This window comes from Hemibagrus wyckioides, linkage group LG06 (assembly GCF_019097595.1).
Source record: "Hemibagrus wyckioides isolate EC202008001 linkage group LG06, SWU_Hwy_1.0, whole genome shotgun sequence".
Taxonomy (NCBI): Eukaryota; Metazoa; Chordata; class Actinopteri; order Siluriformes; family Bagridae; genus Hemibagrus; species Hemibagrus wyckioides.
Genome location: NC_080715.1, coordinates 38,239,065 through 38,260,800, shown reverse-complemented (window position 1 = coordinate 38,260,800; position 21,736 = coordinate 38,239,065). Strand labels below are relative to the sequence as shown.

Below are 21,736 nucleotides of genomic sequence, written 5' to 3'. Positions count from 1 at the left end.
AAGTAAAGAAGAAGAGAAAAAAAGACTGACACAATCATTTTCCCAATTTTAATCAGCCTCTTGTTAAAAATCATATAACAGCTTTTACAGCACACAAAACCGAGCCATTTTACTTCTAGGGTCACTAGCATAAAACTTTTCACATTTAAAAGCACTGCACATAAACTGACGGGTGAAAAGGATCGATATGGTCTTTCTGAACTTGCCCTGGCTAAACCCTCACTAACCGTGTGTGTGCTGTTTGTTGTTTAAGAGCATATTTAAAGAGTTCTGCACGAGCTTGTCTAAATCTAGTACACTCATGGTGAACTTTAGTGAATGTTAGACGGGGCGCAATTCAACATGACAATATATTTACCTGAACAAAAGCACATGCATCAGAAAGCTTTAAAAGTCCGTTATGTAATAACATATATTAGTTTTTCTAAACCGCATTAATAGTTTTTTTTTAAAAAAATCCCTATCTATAGGAATGCAATATTGCTGACCACCCGTTTTTTTTTTTGTTTTTTTTTTATAAGTCATCATTTCTTTCTCCTAGAAGTTGTGTGCACCCTGTAACAGAGGGTATGGCTCTCTCAACTTGGCAATGATAACAGAAAGCTTTGGCTGGAGAACACAATTCCCTTCTTGTTTCATTTCCATTATTATATTCATTAGTACAATGTGACTGGCTTACACTGCCAGTGATAATATCTAGCGATGTTTTCTCCAAATGTATTATATCACCAGCCCTGCAAACCTTTTTACGTTTAGTGTAGCAGCTTTGCAATCGCAACATGCAAAAATCATTGGAGTTGTCAATCAAAAACTACACCATAAAAGCAGTCAGACTGGATGGGTCAATAGGTATAGTAATCCCGAATGATTCTGGAGATGCATTTTCAACACTCGCATATTAATATTAACAGACGTTACCTGGAAGCCCTGCCCTCTGGTCTTCCATGCTCTTGTCTGGGCTTGTGAGGTGCTCATGCTTTCTGCTGAGCTAAGTGAAAATGGAGAATATTTCCCAATACATTGAAGAATGTGAAGTCTAATAATAGTATGATGATATAGTGCACATTAGACACTTAAAATATCACATCATTATACCACCAGAACATTTCAGCCATAAATGTAAGCTTTGGGGGGTTTTTTAAACCAGCAAAAAATTAAATGGAACCGTGAAAGTGGGGTTGTACTCTTTACTGTGAATTACTATATAAATGACCAGCTGAGTTGTCGTGATCGTCATTGCCAGCAAGTTCCCATCTTCACAGCTAATAACAATGTACTCCCGAATTCTTTTTAAACCTGAAATGGTAGAAATGCTCAGGGCTTTTTTTCTATTAGGATGATTCATGCGTTCAATGTGAATTCTTCACTGGCAAATAGCAAGGAGGTGGGAAAAAAAAAAAAAATCAATATAGAACAAGTCTAATACCTAGCTACATTTATATTTACTATTCACTCTCAGCTCTGGATATTTTCTCTGAGGTATGAGAATCAAATCATTTTAGAGGAAGTTTTTAAGTAAAATAGTTGCTTAACTTTCATACACTCCCAAACAGATTTAAAGACATTTCAGTAACACAGGTCTGCTAAGGTAACTCATTGCTGCTTAGGTGATTTTTATAAATTAATTATATTAGTCTCCTTATGCATAAATTTATACAATTAGAGTTTGTTTGTGAATACCACATTTTTTGCATTATGCTCCTAAAAACCGTTTATAATTATCCGGCTTCATAAATAAAAATTTGCTTCAAATAAAATGGCTTACAACAGATAGAGTCTAATCAACTAACATATCAGCATAAAGGGGGGGGGGGGGTATCCCAATGTAATCCAAGGAAAACCGTAAATCCTGGAAGGTGTGCATTTCCAACACGAGTCAGTCATTTTCTTTTCTAAATATAGTCGAGATGCGATTCTTTTTAAAATAATGTACACTATGTGCTGACCTCCTCCTTTGGTATGCACTATTAAGCACAATCAGGCATCACTGAGGACATTGTGGCAGCTGGAAGGTGGTGGAGGTTGGCAGCAGTTTTAGGTTTAGTCTTGGTGGGAGTTTGTTAGCTAAACTCTGCCGGTCAGAGCTCGTAGTCAAACTTGTAGTCCTGGGCCAGGTAGATCCTGCGAAAGACGAGGGCAGCGAGAGCCAGCGTGAGCAGCACGATGAGCACAGCTGATCCTGTGTGGCTGCCATCTTGCTGTGCTGCTGCAGGGAATGCTGGGTAAGTGGGCCGGCGTTGCGGCTGGTTCTGGTTCCGGTTCTGAGCGCGCCGTTGTCGAGGGCTCAGGGACCGAGAGCTGGGAGCTGCAGGAGGGGTGGCGGATTCGGACGCCGGTTCAGCCTGGAGGGAAAAGACAAACAAAAATAGTTCAGTGTTATCATGGTTAAGTCTTAAAAATGAATGGTTCGGTATCTTAAAAAGTTCCATGTCATTTATCCACAAGTCTCAGGGACAGTACTGGAGCAGTGAACACCATTCTTCCAACAGAAACAAACCAATATCATGTAACAGCACTTTAGTGCCTCATGCCACTAATCCCACTTAGTTTTGGTCACTTTGAATCAATTTCATTAGAAGATAATGCATAATATAACGTAATAGAAGGTTCATTTTCAGAATCAGACTATGAGGCTAGATATTGGTTCGAGGAAGTCTTCAACTAGCAATTTACAATATAATTTGAAAAGACGACGACTTTTTAGTCTCTCATTAAGGAAAAACACTGAATCCATAAAGTATCATATTATTTGGGGGAAATAGCTGATCCACATCGAGCTGAAGACTGCATGCACCGGTCTACTGATGTAGTGAATGAACTGCATGTTAACACAGGAGTCATTTACATTAAATCACTGTATCATAAGGAGGAAATTTGTATCCTGTTTGAGTGTCCTGCTAAAAATCATTACTTTGACCTCACATAGAGAGTACAGAGTAGTAAACACCCAATTAACCCAGAAGATGAATTTACCTTCTCAGGTTGAATTTACCTGTGAAGTGCAAAGCTCAGCTCTGGGTGATGAATGTATTGCACATGTGAATTGCTAACAGGGTCATGCTAGCTTCAGCCTGAAAATGAAAAATGGAAACGGGGCATAATCACTAACCTCTATAAATAAACACACTAGCTCATAGAGCCTGGTTTATACTTGGGCAGAAGTGCTTCAAATTGAAGAAAAACTGTGGAGTGTGCCAGATTCCTCTGTGACTGTAATCAGTATAAAAGAAGCTAGTTAAAGATGTTTTTTCCCCCCTTTAAAAGAGTGCTATAATTTTCAAGCTGTAAACAGGATGAGTATGCAAACACTTAGCAACTCAACAAGAATAACAAATCCACCAATTTAACAGCTTTTGGGAAATGTGAATATTTTCGGTATACTTAAAAGGACTGTAACAGCAGCTGTCCTCAGCTTTCTATTCCTAGCTGACACCTTATGTGGTTTTCTGCTGTTGTAGCTCATCTGCTTCAAGAGTTGATGTGTTGTGCTTTCTGGGATGCTTAACACAGTTTCAAAGAGTGGTTATTCGAGGTACCGATGCCATTCAGACAATTCTCATCAAAATGGCGTTTCCACACACAGATCACATGTTCACAGAAACCTTTTTATTCATCACTCCAAGTAAGCTCTGGATATAGCTACAAGGGAGAATCCCTAAAAATGATCAGTTTGTAAAATTAAGCAGCTTGTCTGGCACCAGCACCTATCCCACAAATCAAAGTCATTCTGATGTGTCTAAGAAGACTCAAACATGCTTTCCTGTTTATCTCTAAAGAAATCTCGAAGAGTCAGCAAGATGGAGGGAAAAAAATCAATACAGATTAAAGATGGGATTAGGAACCATTTACAATTTTATGCGATTGATTGATGCAATGTCGTGCGAGTAGCATCACAATCCACTGCAGACTTCAGAAGCCTACTGAACACCATGTCTTGTAGTACATCTGTGACTTTGCTATCATCAAAGTGGAACGGTTCCTTAGAAACCAGATTTATATATTTTTTTTAAAAAAAAACAAAAAAAAAAACATAGCATTCGGGTAATGGTAGTAGCACAAATGAAGAAACCATGATAGTGTCCATTTTCTTCAGCATGTCATATACATTTGCACATAAACCTGCAGTTATGCATATGAGGACAGACCGAGAACTAAACACAGTGAACATTCATGAGCTATTGATTATCTCTCATGAAAGCTTCTTATAGGTTTCATAATCAGAAACAGGAATACCTTGAGAGACCTGTTTAATCAGCTAAATAAAGCAGAAAGTAACTAGATTATGGCATCCACTTTGTAATAAATCTCACAAAGCCTCGAAGTGATTTCTGCCTACTGAGACATACGTAGCTGTATTATGTTTTAGAAATTTGAATTAGCAATTAGCATTCATTGCTGCCATGCTGCCACGCTGCAGGTTTCAGGGGCTTAACTGTAGCCTTCTGCTTAGGTGCCTTTGATTGATTCAGAAACTCCACCATGCGTAGTGACAGAGTTAATTCAACTGGGATCCGATCTGACTTCCTGATGAAAAGGTTACCGGTGTGAGAGAGACAGAGAGAGAGAGAGAGAGAGAGAGAGAGAGAGAGAGAGAGAGAAAGAAATAAGGAAAGCTGTACACTTTTACAGCTGGAAAGCAGTTCTGCAGATGGCTGCTGTAATCACTAGCACCAGTGAGCTACTACATACAGTGCTTCTAAGGGATTTCACACTGGATGTGCGAGGATGTGTGTTGTGATTGTGAAGTGCCGTATCAAGGAAGCGGACACTGGCTTTGGTAAGGGTGGTTACATCATCCTTACTAAATCAATCAGCAGTATGGAAGGAATTACTATTGTATAATTAGGAAAAGACAAGGGAAATTTAAGACTAACGTGCGTTTCTATACTTCAGAAAATATAGTGTTGCTGGATTTATTCATTCATTTCATTTTACATTCACTTGGCTTTTTTTTTTTTTTATTTAGTGCATTCTCAAATAACAAGAACTAATCTGTGATTTCAGTAGGATCATACACAAACGTACTGCAAGATCTTGTACACTAGGGCTTTGGTGTGTTACTGGTGGGATCCTGCTTGAAGAAATGCTTTGCAATGAGTATAATAAGAAATTCTCTCTCTCTCTCCCTCTCATGTATGACTGGGCAGTTGAGATGTCTGTTACATAAAGCACTAAGATGTGGTGCATTCTCTCCTTCATATCGCCCCTAAAGCAGCTAGGTCCCGCAATCACACTTTTTCATTCCGTCTGTGAAAACGCTGGAGGGATCAGTGGAGAGTAAATTGGCCGCAACTGTGTGGCCCCAGTGTGTGTGTGGGTGTGTGTGTGTTCCTCTGTACTGAACAGGAAGTGACTAATCCTGAGATGGAAACAGTGGAACCCGGTTACACATGAAGTAGAGTGGAACACAGCCCGCAGCCTGGACTGCATAACAGCGTCCATGTTTCTGTCGTGTGATAAAAGCATGTGCTGTAGCCCTCAGGGGTAAGTGGGAAGGAAACGTGAGTGATGCAAGAGTGTGTATTTGGCTGGGGTTTGGTAGAATTTCGCATCCGGAAGCTCATGTGTGTGTCACGTGCGAGATCAGATTGCACGTTTTTACCCACCTGTTCGGCCGGAGCCGTCACTTTGCTGTCTAGTGCCTCTGAGCTGGAGCTCGTCTCCTGCTGGCCTGTTTGGCTAACGCTGGGCGTCTCTTTACTCCCGCTAGCGGCGGATGATGTGCTGGACTCAGCCTGTGCAAAAACACAAGAGTATAGAAGAGGTTATAATTGGGTGGAAAGAAAAGGCAGCATTGTGTGTGTGTGTATGTGTCCTTGTCTTACTATCCTGTTACAATAAAGATGAACAAATCTGTTCCTCTCCAGAAAATACAGCCATAGTGAATCTACCTTAAAGCTAATCTGCTGTGCTAGTTGCTGAGCCTGAGGGTCCACAGGTTGGCGCTCACTGTTGGGACTCAGTGCCAGCAGAGCTGTACGCATGGAGCATCCACACATCTCACAAGAGAAATCCTGAGACCTGAAAACAAATAAGGCATGTTAGAATAGAAAACATGGAAGTGGTTCCATCTACGACTAGATAAGTTTTTTTGTTTTTTTTTTTGGGGGGGGGGTCACCATATCTCATCATCAGCATACCTTTTTTTAAAATTTAATTATTTTTAATTATTATTTAGTGCAGACAAACTCTTTATACATGATTTGTTTAACATTTCAGAGTAGGTGAAATAAGTAGAGTAGATTGTAGAAATCCCATGCAAACCGCTCTAAATAATTGACAAGAAGGATTTCGCCACAGAGTTCAGCTCAATCGACCCGAAAGCTCCAAAGTTGCCAACGCGACAAACCAAAAAGGTCAGGCTCCTCAAGGGACTGGTGAGAAAATGAATCTGACTCGAGAAACAATTTCAGAGATCAGAGATGAGACCACAGGGTCTGACCTCAAGCTCTTGACATCTTTCATCAAATCATCACGCTCTTGTTAGACATTATCGTTTCTATAGTAACTGGCACAGGGGCTTTGGACTTGCAAGCATCTCATTAACCAACACAGCCGTCACTAATTCCTATAACAGCATGCCACTACGTGTTTTATTAGTTAGATAATTAATATTTCCAAAATTTACAGAGCTTCCATTTACTAAATGGTCATGAAGTAGATAATAAAGTCTCACATTTTGGATTAACACTGGTACATGCTCACCAGCTCGTTCCACGCTTTACAGCTTTCTCTACTGCTGATAAAACCTGACTGAAAGACACTGAAACCTCTGCGTCCATTAAAAATGTCCATTTTTGCCAAAATGCAAAAAGGCAACACCAGCATAGACAAAGTGTGAAATATATAGATGTTCACCTCTTTCAACAGGGTGTCTTCTCATTACCAGGACTCATCCAATCTCTAGGTGTTAATTGGATGGCTTTGTGCTCAAGACCTTCATCTTTATGTGTTAATAGCTGATCTGGTCTGCGTCTACATACTTCGGCTCAAACTTTTATTTTAACTTTAGCTCCTTCGGAAAAAAAAAAAAAGTCTTTAAATGCTGCGTGTCCACACATGCTGGATTCAGAGGCTCTCTGATAATGACTTGAATCTCTCGAGGTTTCAGGACAGATTCCTAACATATGTGCTGCACAAGAAGAAAGATAAAAGTCAAGACAGGGGCTGAGGAGCCTTTATTAAAGCACACACTCACTGTGTGGTGCACTTGTGTGTTATATAACAAGATTTTTAATCATCTTGAACATACTTTGATTCAGTATTCTTACTGTCCTGCTTGCTTTTTTATATTCTTTGAACCTTTATCTAAATGACTTAATGATTCTTGTATTTTTGTATGCTCCTGTAATATTAAAAATTCACCTTCAATCCTATTCCCTCTAGGATTGAACAGAAAATCAAGCAAACTCAGCGATATTCAGAGAAACATTTGATTTTTAAAAATCATAGCCGATTTTTTTTGCAGATTTGGGACAAGATGATGTCATGTAAAATCATCAAAACAACGCACATTCAAGTGTACTGAACAAGAGTTGCATCAAAATCAAGCATTTTTGGCTGCAACACGTGAAGCATGTTGAGCATTTAACATTTACAGTATTAGGCAGAAGCCCCACACAGAGAGAGACATGCATTTATATCATTTATAATAGTGAGCAGCTGAGGGTTAAATGGCCAGTAGTGGCACCTTTGTGGTCTTTGGATTTCAACACCCACGGCGTCACGGGTCATTTTACTCCCTTGGCTCCCAGTCACGAATCACTCCAACATTATTGAGATTGGAACTTGAGATTTTCCAACAACGAGGCTATTAAGTGTAACACAGTAAAGTGTTATGTTACAGGAATACACCGGCCAAAACATGAAAATGTATCAAAATCTTTTCCTCACCCTAAACTAACAAACTAGTTTTTTCACAGCCCAGAGTTAGCTTCTTGAGTTCAGAGCTCCAGTTCAAACCACTTCAGACAACATGGACTATCCCTTTAATAATGTAAGATGTTTGTACAATGCTCCTATATCCTATGCAGCTGTGAAAGAAGCAAACTTTGATCTGCTCTGCCTTAAAACTGACATTAACTCATTTCATTCACTCACTTTATTCCGACTGCACCACTTGGAGCACAACACAGAGTTATACAGTATACTGCCAAACACAGGGCTAATAAAACTAGGTGGGACTTGTAAACCCTTCAGATAATAGTGACTTGCTTGTTACAGTGATGTGTAGAAGTGTACATCTCAAATCAAAAAATAAAGAGCCCAGAAAATTACACGACACCCAGTCATTAAGAACCTTGTGCAGTAAGATGCCTTTAAGCCTCCAGTAATCTGCTTTAACCCTCATTCCACATTGCCTTAATCAGTACTTCAAGCTTGAAGATGATCATGATTACGACAATAAAAATGTATTTCTTTTAGTAGTTGTGCTTTCATTATAGGAAGAGGGGCTTGTCTTTCCAAGAGTACTGGAGTGTTATGATGGTCAAAAATGTGTGACGCAACATCTGATAATGGGAGGCGAGTTGGATGGATTGAGAAAAGGTGCGTGGGGGTGGGGGGTGTACGAGAGTGAGAGAGAAATGGTTTCTTACTTCTTGGCCAGGGCTTTCCTTTCTTCCGGAGTGTAATCCAGTGATCCTATGGCCCCCTCTCCTTTTGTGGGCATGAACCCTATAATCGCTATTAAAGCTGTCCGGACTGAAACACACACACACACACACAAAGAAAAAGTCACGACACAAGGCCTTGAAAATCTGTCACACTGTATTAGATGAGGACAGAACAGGATGATGGCTCCCAGAGGACACCACACGATGCTGCATGGGGTGTTACATAACAGCATGTAATGCTGCACTTTCTGCCTCAAACACGACTCTGACGACAGCCTCATGTCTGGAGGAGTTACAATACCAGCCCTCAAAGTGGGGTGAAGGAGAGCCAAGGGGGGGATCTGTCTTTTTTTTTTTTTTTTTTACACTGTAACTAATATAACAGCAGTGTGTTATTCTCCCATTTTATCCTGGGAGACAAATTCCTGTTCTCACTTAAGCTACATTCACACAGTGATTTTATCACAGGAAGTCTCCACTCACTGTACTATCAAGTCGTCAGGAGGAATCCCTACTACTGGTTGCCATGGTAATAACCGTTCTTGCCGCTAAAATGAAACATCCTGGAGGGTGATTTGGTGTTTGTGAAGAAAATTCATCAGTGTATATCTGCATCATCTCACACAAGATAAAGGAGAAACATTGTGCACTATCGTGTGTGCACCAAATCTTACATTTGCATCAAGTCCAACTTCTCAACTTTGTTGCATCACTGAACTAGCTGACTTCCAGTGAAGCTTTGTGAGCTGTGAGCACCTGTTTAGACACCTTAATAAGACAGCCCTTTGGCAGATATCACGGCTAGCAAATGCTTTTTTTGTAGCCAGATATGACTTTTCTATCTGTTGTCTCTTCCTTTAGTTCAGAGATATTCATAGGCTTGGTTCTGAAGGCGTATCTCCTTCTTCAGCTCTACTCATGGCTGTAAACCCAGAACGCAGCGGAAATAAAAAGTTGGAAATCTCCTGAGTCGTGTCAAAAACCAAGACTATTGCACTACTGCTGCTGTAGTTGATGCCAAATCTGTAAAGCAAACTGATCATGCAGACAGATACAAACTTCAGGCATAATGCAATTAGAGAAGTACATCAAAGTGCAAAGTACATTAATCTAGTTCGGAGGCCCCTAGTCTCTAAAAATAAATTTGCATTTAATCCTCCTTTACACTGCATGCATCCTGAAATGTAAACTTTTAAATATACAAAGAGGACTGTACAGACTTTAGGGCTTCGGAGTCTAATTAGTGCTTGGGAAAGTTCTGCGAAGCTTCAGGGCGACGTCTTATCAGCTGGAGGCTTTGTTTTCCCTATTAAATTTAGTGTCCAATTCCCACCTGCCAGTCAGCTCTCGCCTATCGCACACCAGCTAATGCTGCGTTCATAAACACGGCGGCTCGCAGCGACAAAGCGACCAGAGATCGTTTGTTTTCAATAAGAGCTGCCGACTTCCGGCGACGTGAGCGACAGCAAGCGTGTGCGTGAGAAAAGTTGAACTTGTGACTATGGAGCGACTCGGTGCAGAAACTACAAATGAGAGAGAAGACAGTAGAGCACATGTGATCCGTGGCAAAGAGCACTGCTTCTCTTTCATCTCCTATATGATATGATGCAGATATACACTGCTGAATTTTATACACATACGCCAGAATGTTTCATTTAGGGGCAAGAAGGATTTAGAATCAGTTGCGCCTCCCGCTGATAAACATTACCATAGCAACCAGTAGTATGAACGTCTCCTGACGACTGAACCTTACAGCGACTGGAGACTGTGTGTGTGAATGTAACATAGCAACCCGGCGAGGATGAAGGTTAACACATGCTTCTTCCAAACAACATTCAGCCAGGTAGATCTTTTCGAAGTTCTGGATTTGATCTCGCAATCTCCTGATAATAGACTGAACACTGTTTCTGATTGAATTATAGTGCCAGTTAACAGGCAGGCGGCTTTAATAGCTGATACAGAATCAGTGGTTTATAACAGCCCTCTGCATCGCCCTGACTCTTTATTTCATCCAAACCATTCATGTTTTTTCAATTAGGAGCAAACCGAAAGCATGCTGATAGAACAATCTGGAAGACGCCAGTGACACGAGGACATTAGCGTAACGACTTCATTTAAATTCAAATGAACCCTTTAATTCCTCATTTGCTCGATGGACCCGGTGGGCACAGAGGACTGCTGCTATGTTTAGTGAAGCGTGGTGTGTTAGTGTGCGTGGTACCCACTGCTCCAGGAGGGTTGCCAGGTCTCGGGATGATGCCCAGATATGCTCAAGCAGATCTTCTTCCCGACTTCAAATCTCCCATTCGGCTGCAGAAAGAGGGTTTCAGAGAGTGATTAAAATAATCAAGAAGGAGGGGGGATAAGACAGTATGATTAGAAGCTGGAAATCAGAGCGATGGGGAAAATGACACGTATTGATCTCTGAAGATCAAGAGGAGAAGGAAAAACAGAGTGGGAGAGGAACGGCATGACGAGCACATCCTATGACAAACGTCTACATTTCAAGCGAGGGAATAATAAATCAACACCACTCGCGTAAACAAACCCTAACGTTTCAGCGGTGTACGAGAGCGAGAGCCTTGGTAGCAATGCAAAAGAGCAGCTTTTACATCTGTCATTGTATCAGGCTCTCAGGAAGAGCCTTTGATCGCGTCCCTTCTTTTGCCACTAACTGCATCTATTGCTCCTGAGAGGAGGGGAAAAAAACTGAGAGGGAGAGATGAGAAGAGAGCTCAAAAAGAAAAAAAATGGGTGAGGAGGATTTTGAAACTTGCCCCAAGTTATTTAAAGTTGTTATCTAACTGTACTAGCGGGTTCCCGATATGAATGGCTAACTGAATGGGACCAGTATTGATTTTCTGACTTGGTTTGAACTGAGAACGGCGCAAAAGGAAGACCTGAGTGAACACATACATGATGAGAGTCATTTTATCTAAGAATAATTCTAGATAGATTGAATGGATTTTTATACAGTGCATTATAATTGATGTATAAAGTGCACACTGTGATAATTAACTGACTGCTCTGGTGATTTGCATCTTTTATGTAGTGTTGAAGGACAACTTTCGAATTTTCCTTGAAAAATGTGTGTGTTAGTGTTGCCAAGAGCCTTGCTTTATTCTCTTATCACACAACAGACACATGAACAATAGACGAATCCTTGCAAGGGTTCTCCACCCTTGAACTTTCGAAGCATCAAAAGAAAACTAAGGCTGCATCTCAATCAGCTCTTGAGCTTCCTAGGTGGTAAATTAGTACAAAGCGTACACAAGTTCAGGCACTAGTTAAAAACACTGGCTCACTACACACTGGGACACTGATGACTTGACTCCTGTTGTAAATGTTCACCGCTGGCATTTATCAGCAACAGCCAGGACCCATATCTTTTGGACATATCTTTTTTTTTTCCCTGTTACACATTCTTGCAATATTTCTAGCTAGTGAATTTTTTTCAAAACAGTTAAAAATTGTTAGACTCAAACAAACAATATAAAGAACATCAAAAAAAAAGTAAAAACTCCCTAACATTTGAGAGCTACAACGAGGACAAACTACTCGTGTAGATAAAGGAGAATTTCAGAAAATCTGACGTCAAGATTTCCAGTAAGGGAACACTGATTATCAATCCACTAGGTTTCTGCGATGGAGAAAGAGACAATCCTTAAAAATGGCCAACTTCCAGACCAGTGCCCTGACTCCTAAACTAGGAATCCGACCCTGTGTTTATGAAGAATAGCCTACAGTGAGAATCAGCTATGTTCATTAAGTTTGTTTGTGAATAATTGAGTACTCTGCTCTTTGCTCTCTCTGTGTGATGTATCTTTCTATGCACTCTGTAACATACTGATGTAAACTTGGGTAAAGCAGGTGTGAGAGAAACGACTTACAGTGAGGAGGATGATGCTTGGAGGCTTCATCGGATACTCGGGAGGTAGAACGATGCGGCCGTGGTAGATCCCCCCATCGAAGTCGGAATCCGGAGGCCCGCGCACTGAGAAGTGCCACTCAAAGAGATTATCCTGAGAGGGGTATGGATACACACGGGGAAAAAAAACACAATATGAACATATGCAATAAGTCAGGAATAATAATATCTTAGAAAAACTAAAAAAAAATTGACACGTTTTTTGAAGTTTAAAATTCCTATTCCACTTTTGAGTCAAGATCAACATGATGTGAAAACCATCTCGCTGTGTGATGCGATTAGGAAGCCATGAGCACCATTATCTCTCTACTATAAGAAGTGTTTGCCAGTTAGGTCGTTTATTTTGTTCACAATGCGGTGAAGCACAGAAGTGCTTCTGCTAACAAAAGCCCTGATTGAATTTCGCCGGCTGAAGCTCACCTCCAGAGGCTGGGCGTGATAGTGCTCAGTGGGCTCTCGCAGTTCAGCCGCTTCCTTCATCAGCCTCTTCACCGCTGGCAAAAGATACGACAGAACAGAGTTATTATCTTAAAGACACTTTCTCGCCTGCAGAAGCAGAATGCTTACTTGTTAAACCCAAATCTATTCAGAAAAAAAAAAAAAAAAAAAAAAACATCTGCAGAATTACGTCTGTGCTCAAAGTTTTGACAGTTTGATTCTTCAGCTTGTAAATTGCCCTGTGTTCAATGTGCTTGAGTCAAAAGTATTTACTGCAGCAAACTCCTGCTTTAATGTGTTTCGTTTATTTTTCTGTTTATTCCATTTATTCTGTTTATACATCAGCAGAGCTGCATTCAGTCAAGTGGAAATTGAGAGTAGCACCAGACTGACAGTATAATGAGACACACACACAGGCTTATTTATTACGCTGGTAAGAGCTTTTACAAAAGAAATTTGCAATTAGTGAAAATTCCCATAAATTTAGGGAAAAAAAACAAAAACACATGCACATTTACACATCCCGAGACAAAATGATAAACCTCGACTTCACATCCTACAATTAATGCAATTTTAGATTTGGAATATACGGTTAAGTTTAAAATGCTTATTTTTTAAAGTTTACCGCATTGCATTGATGCCCCTGATATACCAGGGTGACTTACTGAAGAGCTTCCGAGTCTTAGGCTAGTTCACAGGGTCAGGGACTAAGAACACCATCAAGAACATTTGCTCCAAAATATTTTTGTTGTGTTATAAGCATCTCTCTCTCTCTCTCTCTCTCTCTCCCCGTCTCTCACTGTCTGTCAGTCTCTCTCCATCAGTCGCGCTCACTCTCTCTCGTTCTTTTTACAGAAATCCCTCATGTCAAACTCCATGCTCTGCTGCTCTCTTCATGAGATAATAAACACCATTTACAGCACACAAGAGAGCTTCACAGGGTTCTCCTCGCTCACGTTCTCCACAGGGAAGCGCCCATGGAACAGCACCAGCTCCACATCACCCTGCTGCTCTAATCATTACTGTCCAAAAGAGAGAAATAATTAAACATGCAGAAGTGTGTGTTTTGCTTCTGTGCTGAAACTGGATATGAGAGAGAGAAAGAGAGAAAGAGAAACTTGTGCAGGTTTTTTCTCTTCACTTGCATGAAGGGCAAAATTTAGGCGACAGAGTTTTTAAGATTTATGAGAATTAACTGAGGCATACATTGTAGGCGGGAGTAATTCATAAGTGTAGATTTGGGCTAAATCAGATCTGGGGATGCCCAGCTGAAAGGGTTCTGTCTCAGACCAGATGATTCCCAGCCGCTGCCCTGTAGCAGTGATATCTCTCTCTCTATCTCTCTCTGCTCCCTTCGTTCTCACAGTGTGAGTTTTTCCTCGGCAATTACAGGGAACACCACACTCCATGTCTTGTTCTCCAGGGACTACGCTTCACATATGTTAATCAGGAAATTGCGAAACGTGATTGATTGTTCTGCCAAAGTCGAGTCGAGGCATGCATGTGTTAATGAAGGAGGAAAATTGTGCCCTAATTTGCGTGCGTAAAGAACAGGAATGAAAAACAAGAACTTAAAATAGAAGCGATACCCAGCTGCTGCCAGGCTCGCTCAAACTCATGGTTTCAGTGGTTTCAGATAGAAACTTCTGAAAGAGGAAATGTGTGAGAGAGAGAGAATAGAGAGAACAGTGAAAAAAGAGAGAGAGAAACCCCAAGCAGCGTCTGAAGCTGTATATACGCGCTGAAGCGGCGTCTGAAGCTGTATATACGCGCTGAAGCGGCGTCTGAAGCTGTATATACGCGCTGAAGCGGCGTCTGAAGCTGTATATACGCGCTGAAGCGGCGTCTGAAGCTGTATATACACTAGCAGTCAAAAGTTTGGACACATCTTCTAATTCCATGGTCTTTCCTGATGTTTCTTTCTTTCTACATTGTACAACAATGCTGAAGGCGGCCGAAATACATAATTTGAACATTTGATATTGAGATATGTCTGCTACTGATGCTCTGTAAAGCCTTCATAACGGCTCTAATCTGAGGTGCTGTTAATTGGTGATTTCTGAGGCTGGTAACTCTAAATGAACTTCTCCTCTGCAGCAGAGGTCAGTTTTGGTCTTGCTTTACTGGGATGGTCTTCATGTGAGCCAGTTTCATCATGGTGCTTGATGGGTTTTGCAAAGACAATACTGTTCTTGCAAGAACTATTCCAGAACACCTGACCTTTTGTCTTAAAATAACAACTGACTGTTTTTTGTTGTCATTACATATGGATTACTTAAGTCCATGTGTGTTTATTTCATAGTTTTGAAATCTCCAGTATTGTTCTAGAATGTAGAAAATAAATCCCTAAACAAAAAACATTGAATTAAAAGGTGTGTCCAAACTTTTGACTGGTAGTGTATGCTGGAGCGGTGCTTGAAGCTGTATATACGCTGGAGCGGTGCTTGAAGCTGTATATACGCTGGAGCGGTGCTTGAAGCTGTATATACGCTGGAGCGGTGCTTGAAGCTGTATATACGCTGGAGCGGTGCTTGAAGCTGTATATACGCTGGAGCGGTGCTTGAAGCTGTATATACGCTGGAGCGGTGCTTGAAGCTGTATATACGCTGGAGCGGTGCTTGAAGCTGTATATACGCTGGAGCGGTGCTTGAAGCTGTATATACGCTGGAGCGGTGCTTGAAGCTGTATATACGCTGGAGCGGTGCTTGAAGCTGTATATACGCTGGAGCGGTGCTTGAAGCTGTATATACGCTGGAGCGGTGCTTGAAGCTGTATATACGCTGGAGCGGTGCTTGAAGCTGTATATACGCTGGAGCGGTGCTTGAAGCTGTATATACGCTGGAGCGGTGCATGAAGCTGTATATACGCTGGAGCGGTGCATGAAGCTGTATATACGCTGGAGCGGTGCATGAAGCTGTATATACGCTGGAGCGGTGCATGAAGCTGTATATACGCTGGAGCGGTGCATGAAGCTGTATATACGCTGGAGCTGTGCTTGAAACTGTATATACGCTGAAGCATTGTTTGAAGCTGTATATACACTGGAGCTGTGATTGAAGCTGTATATACGCTGAAGCATTGTTTGAAGCTATATATACCCTGGAGCTGTGTATGAAGCTGTGTATACACTGGAGCTGTGTATGAAGCTGTATATACACTGGAGCGGTGTATGAAGCTGTATATACGCTGAAGCGGTGTTTGAAGCTGTATATACGCTGAAGCGGTGTTTGAAGCTGTATATACGCTGAAGCGGTGTTTGAAGCTGTATATACGCTGAAGCGGTGTTTGAAGCTGTATATACACTGGGAGCTGTGCTTGAAGCTGTATATATGCTGAAGCGGTGTTTGAAGCTGTATATACACTGGAGCTGTGCTTGAAGCTGTATATATGCTGAAGCGTTGTTTGAAGCTGTATATATGCTGGAGCTGTGCTTGAAGCTGTATATATGCTGAAGCATTGTTTGAAGCTGTATATACACTGGAGCTGTGTTTGAAGCTGTATATACACTGGAGCTGTGATTGAAGCTGTATATACGCTGAAGCATTGTTTGAAGCTGTATATACACTGGAGCTGTGTTTGAAGCTGTATATACCCTGGAGCTGTGTATGAAGCTGTATATATGCTGAAGCGGTGTTTGAAGCTGTATATACACTGGAGCTGTGCTTGAAGCTGTATATATGCTGGAGCGGTGTTTGAAGCTGCATATACACTTGAGCTTTGTTTGAAGCTGTATATATGCTGGAGCGGTGTTTGAAGCTGCATATACACTTGAGCTTTGTTTGAAGCTTCATAAACACTGCTAAAAGAAAGGAGTGAAGTCTGTTACTTTATGGCTTGTTGACACAACTGATTAGGAGAGATGTCTTTTTCCTGCCACAATGATGCAATCATTTCTCTATAAAGGAGATAAAAAAAGGGGGAAAAAAAAAAACAGTCTTGTCATTCTTCATCCAAATCAGTGTGCTGTGGGAGAGCAGCAGCATGGAGATGGATGATTATGTGCTTTGAATTGCTTGCTGTTGAGGTTCAGAAGAACTCGTCGACTTTTACTGCCCTTCTCCAGCTTAAGCTGAGCAGCACATTTATTCCCGTTTAGTCACAGAGGCTGAAGGACATTATCAGAGGGCCACATGAACCAGAGTGAGAGCAGCAAAGAGGAGACAAAACAAATTTAAATCACGTTCACAGCGCAGTTTCAGTATTCTATGCTGTGATTAGTGATGTGAGAGGAAGCAGGGCTTCAGTTTAATACCTTCAAACTCCTAATTAAAGAGTCAGTGTGAAATATACAGCAGTTGAAGTGATAGAAACAGCAGTGCTACAGACTTCATAGCACATCTCTTATTGTAGCTGAAAAACGTGAAAAAAGTGATCCCTCTACTGAACAAACTGCTGATCAGTCTGTTCTCAATAAACCTAAACGAGGAGGGGGAAGGAAGACAGACAGACACACAGACAGACCACGAGAGAAAGAAGAAAATTAAAAAACGGGAAGAAAGATGGAGGAAAGAAATAAGAGAGGAAAACCATGAGGAAAGAAATAATGACTAACAAAGGTGAGACAGAAAAAAGTACTGTAAAAAAAAACTGTAATTTCAAGCAGCTCTGTAATGCATGGCCACTAGATGTGTGTGTGTGTAGCGTCCATTCCCCTTAGCTCATTACAGAGAGAACATTCTCTGCTGGGTCACTTAGCGCTGTGGTCTACACATCAGCCTCCTCCAGCTACACGTCTTATACCACCTCTACACTGCTGATGAAAAGCCGCAACACGATGGAGAGAGACAGAAAACTGAACCTGCTCGGATTCTCGCACAGCAGGAGCCCATTATGAATGCCGCTACGTGTGCGAGGCATGCTGGGTAATGAGCGCCTGGAGACAAGTTCGACAGGCTTTGATCAGCAGGCAACAAGTGAGACAGAAAGAGAGCAGGAGAACAGAAATGAGAGAGTCAGAGAGAGAGAGAGAGAGAGAGAGAGAGAGAGAGAGAGAGAGAGGATTGGATATGGATTGCCACAGAAATGCCAGTGAGGCTTCCGTGGAGTCAAGAAAGCGGTGACGGACTAACACAGACAAGTCAATAAAGAGTTCACGCTGTCTCCGTTCCCACTCGGCCTCCCACTGAGAGGTGTAATAAGCTGAAGGGAAGTGTAGTCCTAAAAGTTAAAGCAAGCGAAAAGATATGAAACGTGTTTCCCAGCAAACAGAAGGAACCTGGGATTGCTTTCAAGATCACCACCACCACCAAGTTACTCCTGAAAAGTGAACAATTTTGTAAAATGGTTCATTTTCATTCCACTTACCCAACAACTCGCCATCGGTTACATATTTCAGTCAGCAAGCAGACCATGAAAGCACCACTCTATGCTTGCATGCTTGTGCATTTGCAGATCAGGAGGCTTAAATCAGGACATGAAACAACTGTACATCTGTCCATTTGCATTATGCAGCTGCTCCTACTCTTAGTTTCAGCCCAAGCTTTTGCTAATAGTCTGTTTGCTCAAGGTTAATGCAGTTCATCACATGAGCAAAAGCGTTTGTCTGCTAGTATTTATGGCCATCATTTAAGGGGTCTAAGTCCAGAAGTGCTTGCTCCAGGCCTTAAAAGCTACTAGTTTGGTTAAAGCCAATCATCTGGTCACTCTCAATATTTCGGAAGCTTTTTTTGCTCCTGTTGTGCTAAGCTGTGTGTACACACTCATAAACGAGGTGATAAAACATGCGGAAAACCGAGCTGTGAACGTGGGAGGCATTACTTGGCTGCTTGCAGGAGATGACAGGAAGAGACAAGTGCGGTCGCTGTGGGTTATGAAGAGGAGCGTGTGAACTCTCGACCCGTTCCTTGGAGACGCAGTGCTGTCCTGGCAAATCCTGTGATATACGGTATTATGACAGCTAAGTCGCTGTCTGCCCTGCTGCCTCTATCTCTCACTAAAGGTATGTTTCCATCCCAATCTGAAATTTGGAAGGAACATCAGACAGAACAGCTACACAGGGTGTAAATATGTACGCTTTGGGGGATGTTTTGCGAAGAGCACCAAAGAAAACTAGATAAGGATCACCACATTTCTTTATCAAATAAGTGATAAGATACATAATGGACATGTCCGGAAGAGGGCAGGTGAATGGACCCCTAATGTGGGAAATTACAGTGCACATGAACGGCTTTCGAGTGTCCTACAAACGCTCTGGACTACAGGGGATACCCAGAGTGCTGTGCAAAGAAATCATCAAAAAAAAAAAAACACTCTTAAGAGGTGTGTCAACATAATGGTACATCACAATAAAGACATTTTATGCAAGTTAACATAATCCATGAGGGACCGTCTTAGAGATACATTAGGCCAGACATATCACAGCAGCTTGCATCCCCTAACACAAAACTCAGAAGTATGATAATCTAATGAAGTGTATTAATGCAGATTATGATGGTCACAGTATTCAGAAAAGAGTTAACCACACCTCTGATCAACAGTGTGGACATTAGACAATTTCTGTAAAGTTCCATATTGTGCTTTCACTGTTAAATCCACATTAATGCAGAGATTTCAGGATTGCCACTGCCTGCAAGCAGCTCCCGACTGCACAGCTGCAAACATTATTATACCCTCAGCTTTTAGAGTTATTTAGGCAGGATGATTTACACGTGTACTGTTTGTCTAGATTAAATACAAATGTCAATAACAATACAAATTAGTATATTTATTATAAAGCAATTCTATTTATTACACCATATAACCTTAAGGGAGCGATGTTATCTTATAATACAGGTTTGCTAACGAACTGCCAATCAAACACTGCCTTATAAAATATGAGTGTTTCATTTTAACTATCTTACCCTACATGACCTACAGCCTGCCATAATGATCTAAATGTACTAATATACAAAGATAACATCCTTACTCTTTTTAAATTGTTCATAAATTTGAGATAGGTAACAAAGACAGGACATTCCGTACAAGGACAAGTTTCCGTAATGATTCTGAGCCAAAGGGAAAACCAGTCTATCATGGTTTATAGCACAGCCTGTGAAGTGAGCCACCTGTTTGTGTAACACACCTTCAACAGGTGCTCAGTTCTCTTACACATAACTCGTGTACGATCTAACATCCTCCTCTTGTTATACTAATCACAATACTACTACTATTGCTAATAACAATACTCCATTATATTCCATCTGCAAGGAACAAATTACATTTTTACAAACTATATTTTAACACTGTACCTGGTTTAAATTCAGGATTCTCTCTAAAGAAACAAATAAGGGCATTGGACACTGCACTTAAATGTTAAGTGCAAATGTTTAATGTCATTCCACACCCCGCTTTTAACTCCAGATAGACCTGTGTCATCCTAAAGTGCTTCACATGACAATGGCTGGATTTATGGTTAGAAAATAAAATACGCACTGAGGTTTTAACAGGATTTTCAGCGGGTACAAAATGCCAAAAGGAACAAAAACAACAATAAGCAAAAGCAATTTCAAAAATTCATTTTAGATAACTTTGTCACACTCATCATATCTGCCACAGCACTGCAGAATTCTCCACTCAAATCTTGTAGCTTGTTATTTTCTATCCCTGACTAAATCGCTGCCGAAAACAACACTGATGTGATGGCATTTTTCATCAGAAAACGTTTATTTATCATTTACACAAGTGTCAGCACTGAGTAACAAATTTCATGACGGGGTGTGTGGGGATTATTTTTCTCCCTGTCTTCAACAGAGAGAAAACAAAAACCTCTGACATCAACAACAACAGGAACTTCACTGGTATTCGCTGACTTTACCGAACATGAAATGGAACTATAAACAGATAAAAAGTATAACGTGTTCTTCTCTATTATCTTTCCTGCTGTTGTGTGAGAGGAATACAACACTGAGACATGCTGTTAGAGGAAATGTATCACATATGGTTTAAAGGGAGTAACATCACTTCAAGTCACTTTATATTCTAGAGTAATATATTAAATAATTCCTAATTCATGTGATTAAACAAGGAAACAGAAGGGGGAAAAAAAATCGATCACGTGAACAAAATCTAGGATAATAATACCATTAAAAACCCACAAATATATGCATATATGTGCCTTTTTTCACTAATCAACACATTTTTATTAGCTTCCTCTTCAGCACTGGTGTTTTAACACGCTTTGTAGACATTATTTTAGCTCTCTATCTTAACGACAAAGACAAATAAACCGCAACCCAAGATCTGTACTAAATTAAAAAGTTATTTTTAAAAAGCCTGGTAAACAAACTTGCAGTAAATACACTGGCCCGGTAGCTAGCTTGCTAACCGTAAACCAAGCTAAAATGACACATTTATACATTTTGGAAGTAATCCTGAGTTAGATCTCTTACCCGGGCTCTTAAGGTTGTATTTCCCCTCCATCTTGGCACGATAAATTAAAAAATAAATTAAAAAACGACGTGTTTTGTTTATCCCAAACTCACACCAGACAGCTAGCTTCTTCTCCTGTTAGCCTGCTAGCTTTGGCCTCCTTGCGACCTATAGCTTGTGTATGCCTGCTAATTAGCCTGTTAGCTGCAGTGTCGTGTTTTTAGTAAGTCCTAAAAGCCGAGCTGCCTTTGTTTGTTCTTTGTTTGCCCCGATGGTGTGTAGAATCTGACGTGGCAGAGGCTCCTCCGCGGTGAGAAACTGAAATTCTGCCCCGCTTCGCTTCCTAACAGGCGCGGAAAAACCGAAAGCAGGAACAAACTTAGCGATTTTGAATTCCAAAACTTTATTT

General features: G+C 41.0%; 1 protein-coding gene across 1 annotated transcript; it reads right to left on the bottom strand.

Annotated features, from left to right (window-relative positions):
- Positions 1-34: 34 nt before the first annotated feature.
- ube2j1 (ubiquitin-conjugating enzyme E2, J1) lies at positions 35-21,736 on the bottom strand. Its single transcript, XM_058391762.1, has 8 exons — positions 21,348-21,736; positions 12,964-13,037; positions 12,506-12,637; positions 10,841-10,925; positions 8,598-8,703; positions 5,892-6,021; positions 5,607-5,735; positions 35-2,342 (listed from the first exon to the last, which is right to left on the bottom strand). Exons 1-8 carry the CDS (start codon positions 21,376-21,378, stop codon positions 2,079-2,081), a joined length of 951 nt encoding a protein of 316 aa, XP_058247745.1. The 5' UTR covers positions 21,379-21,736; the 3' UTR covers positions 35-2,078.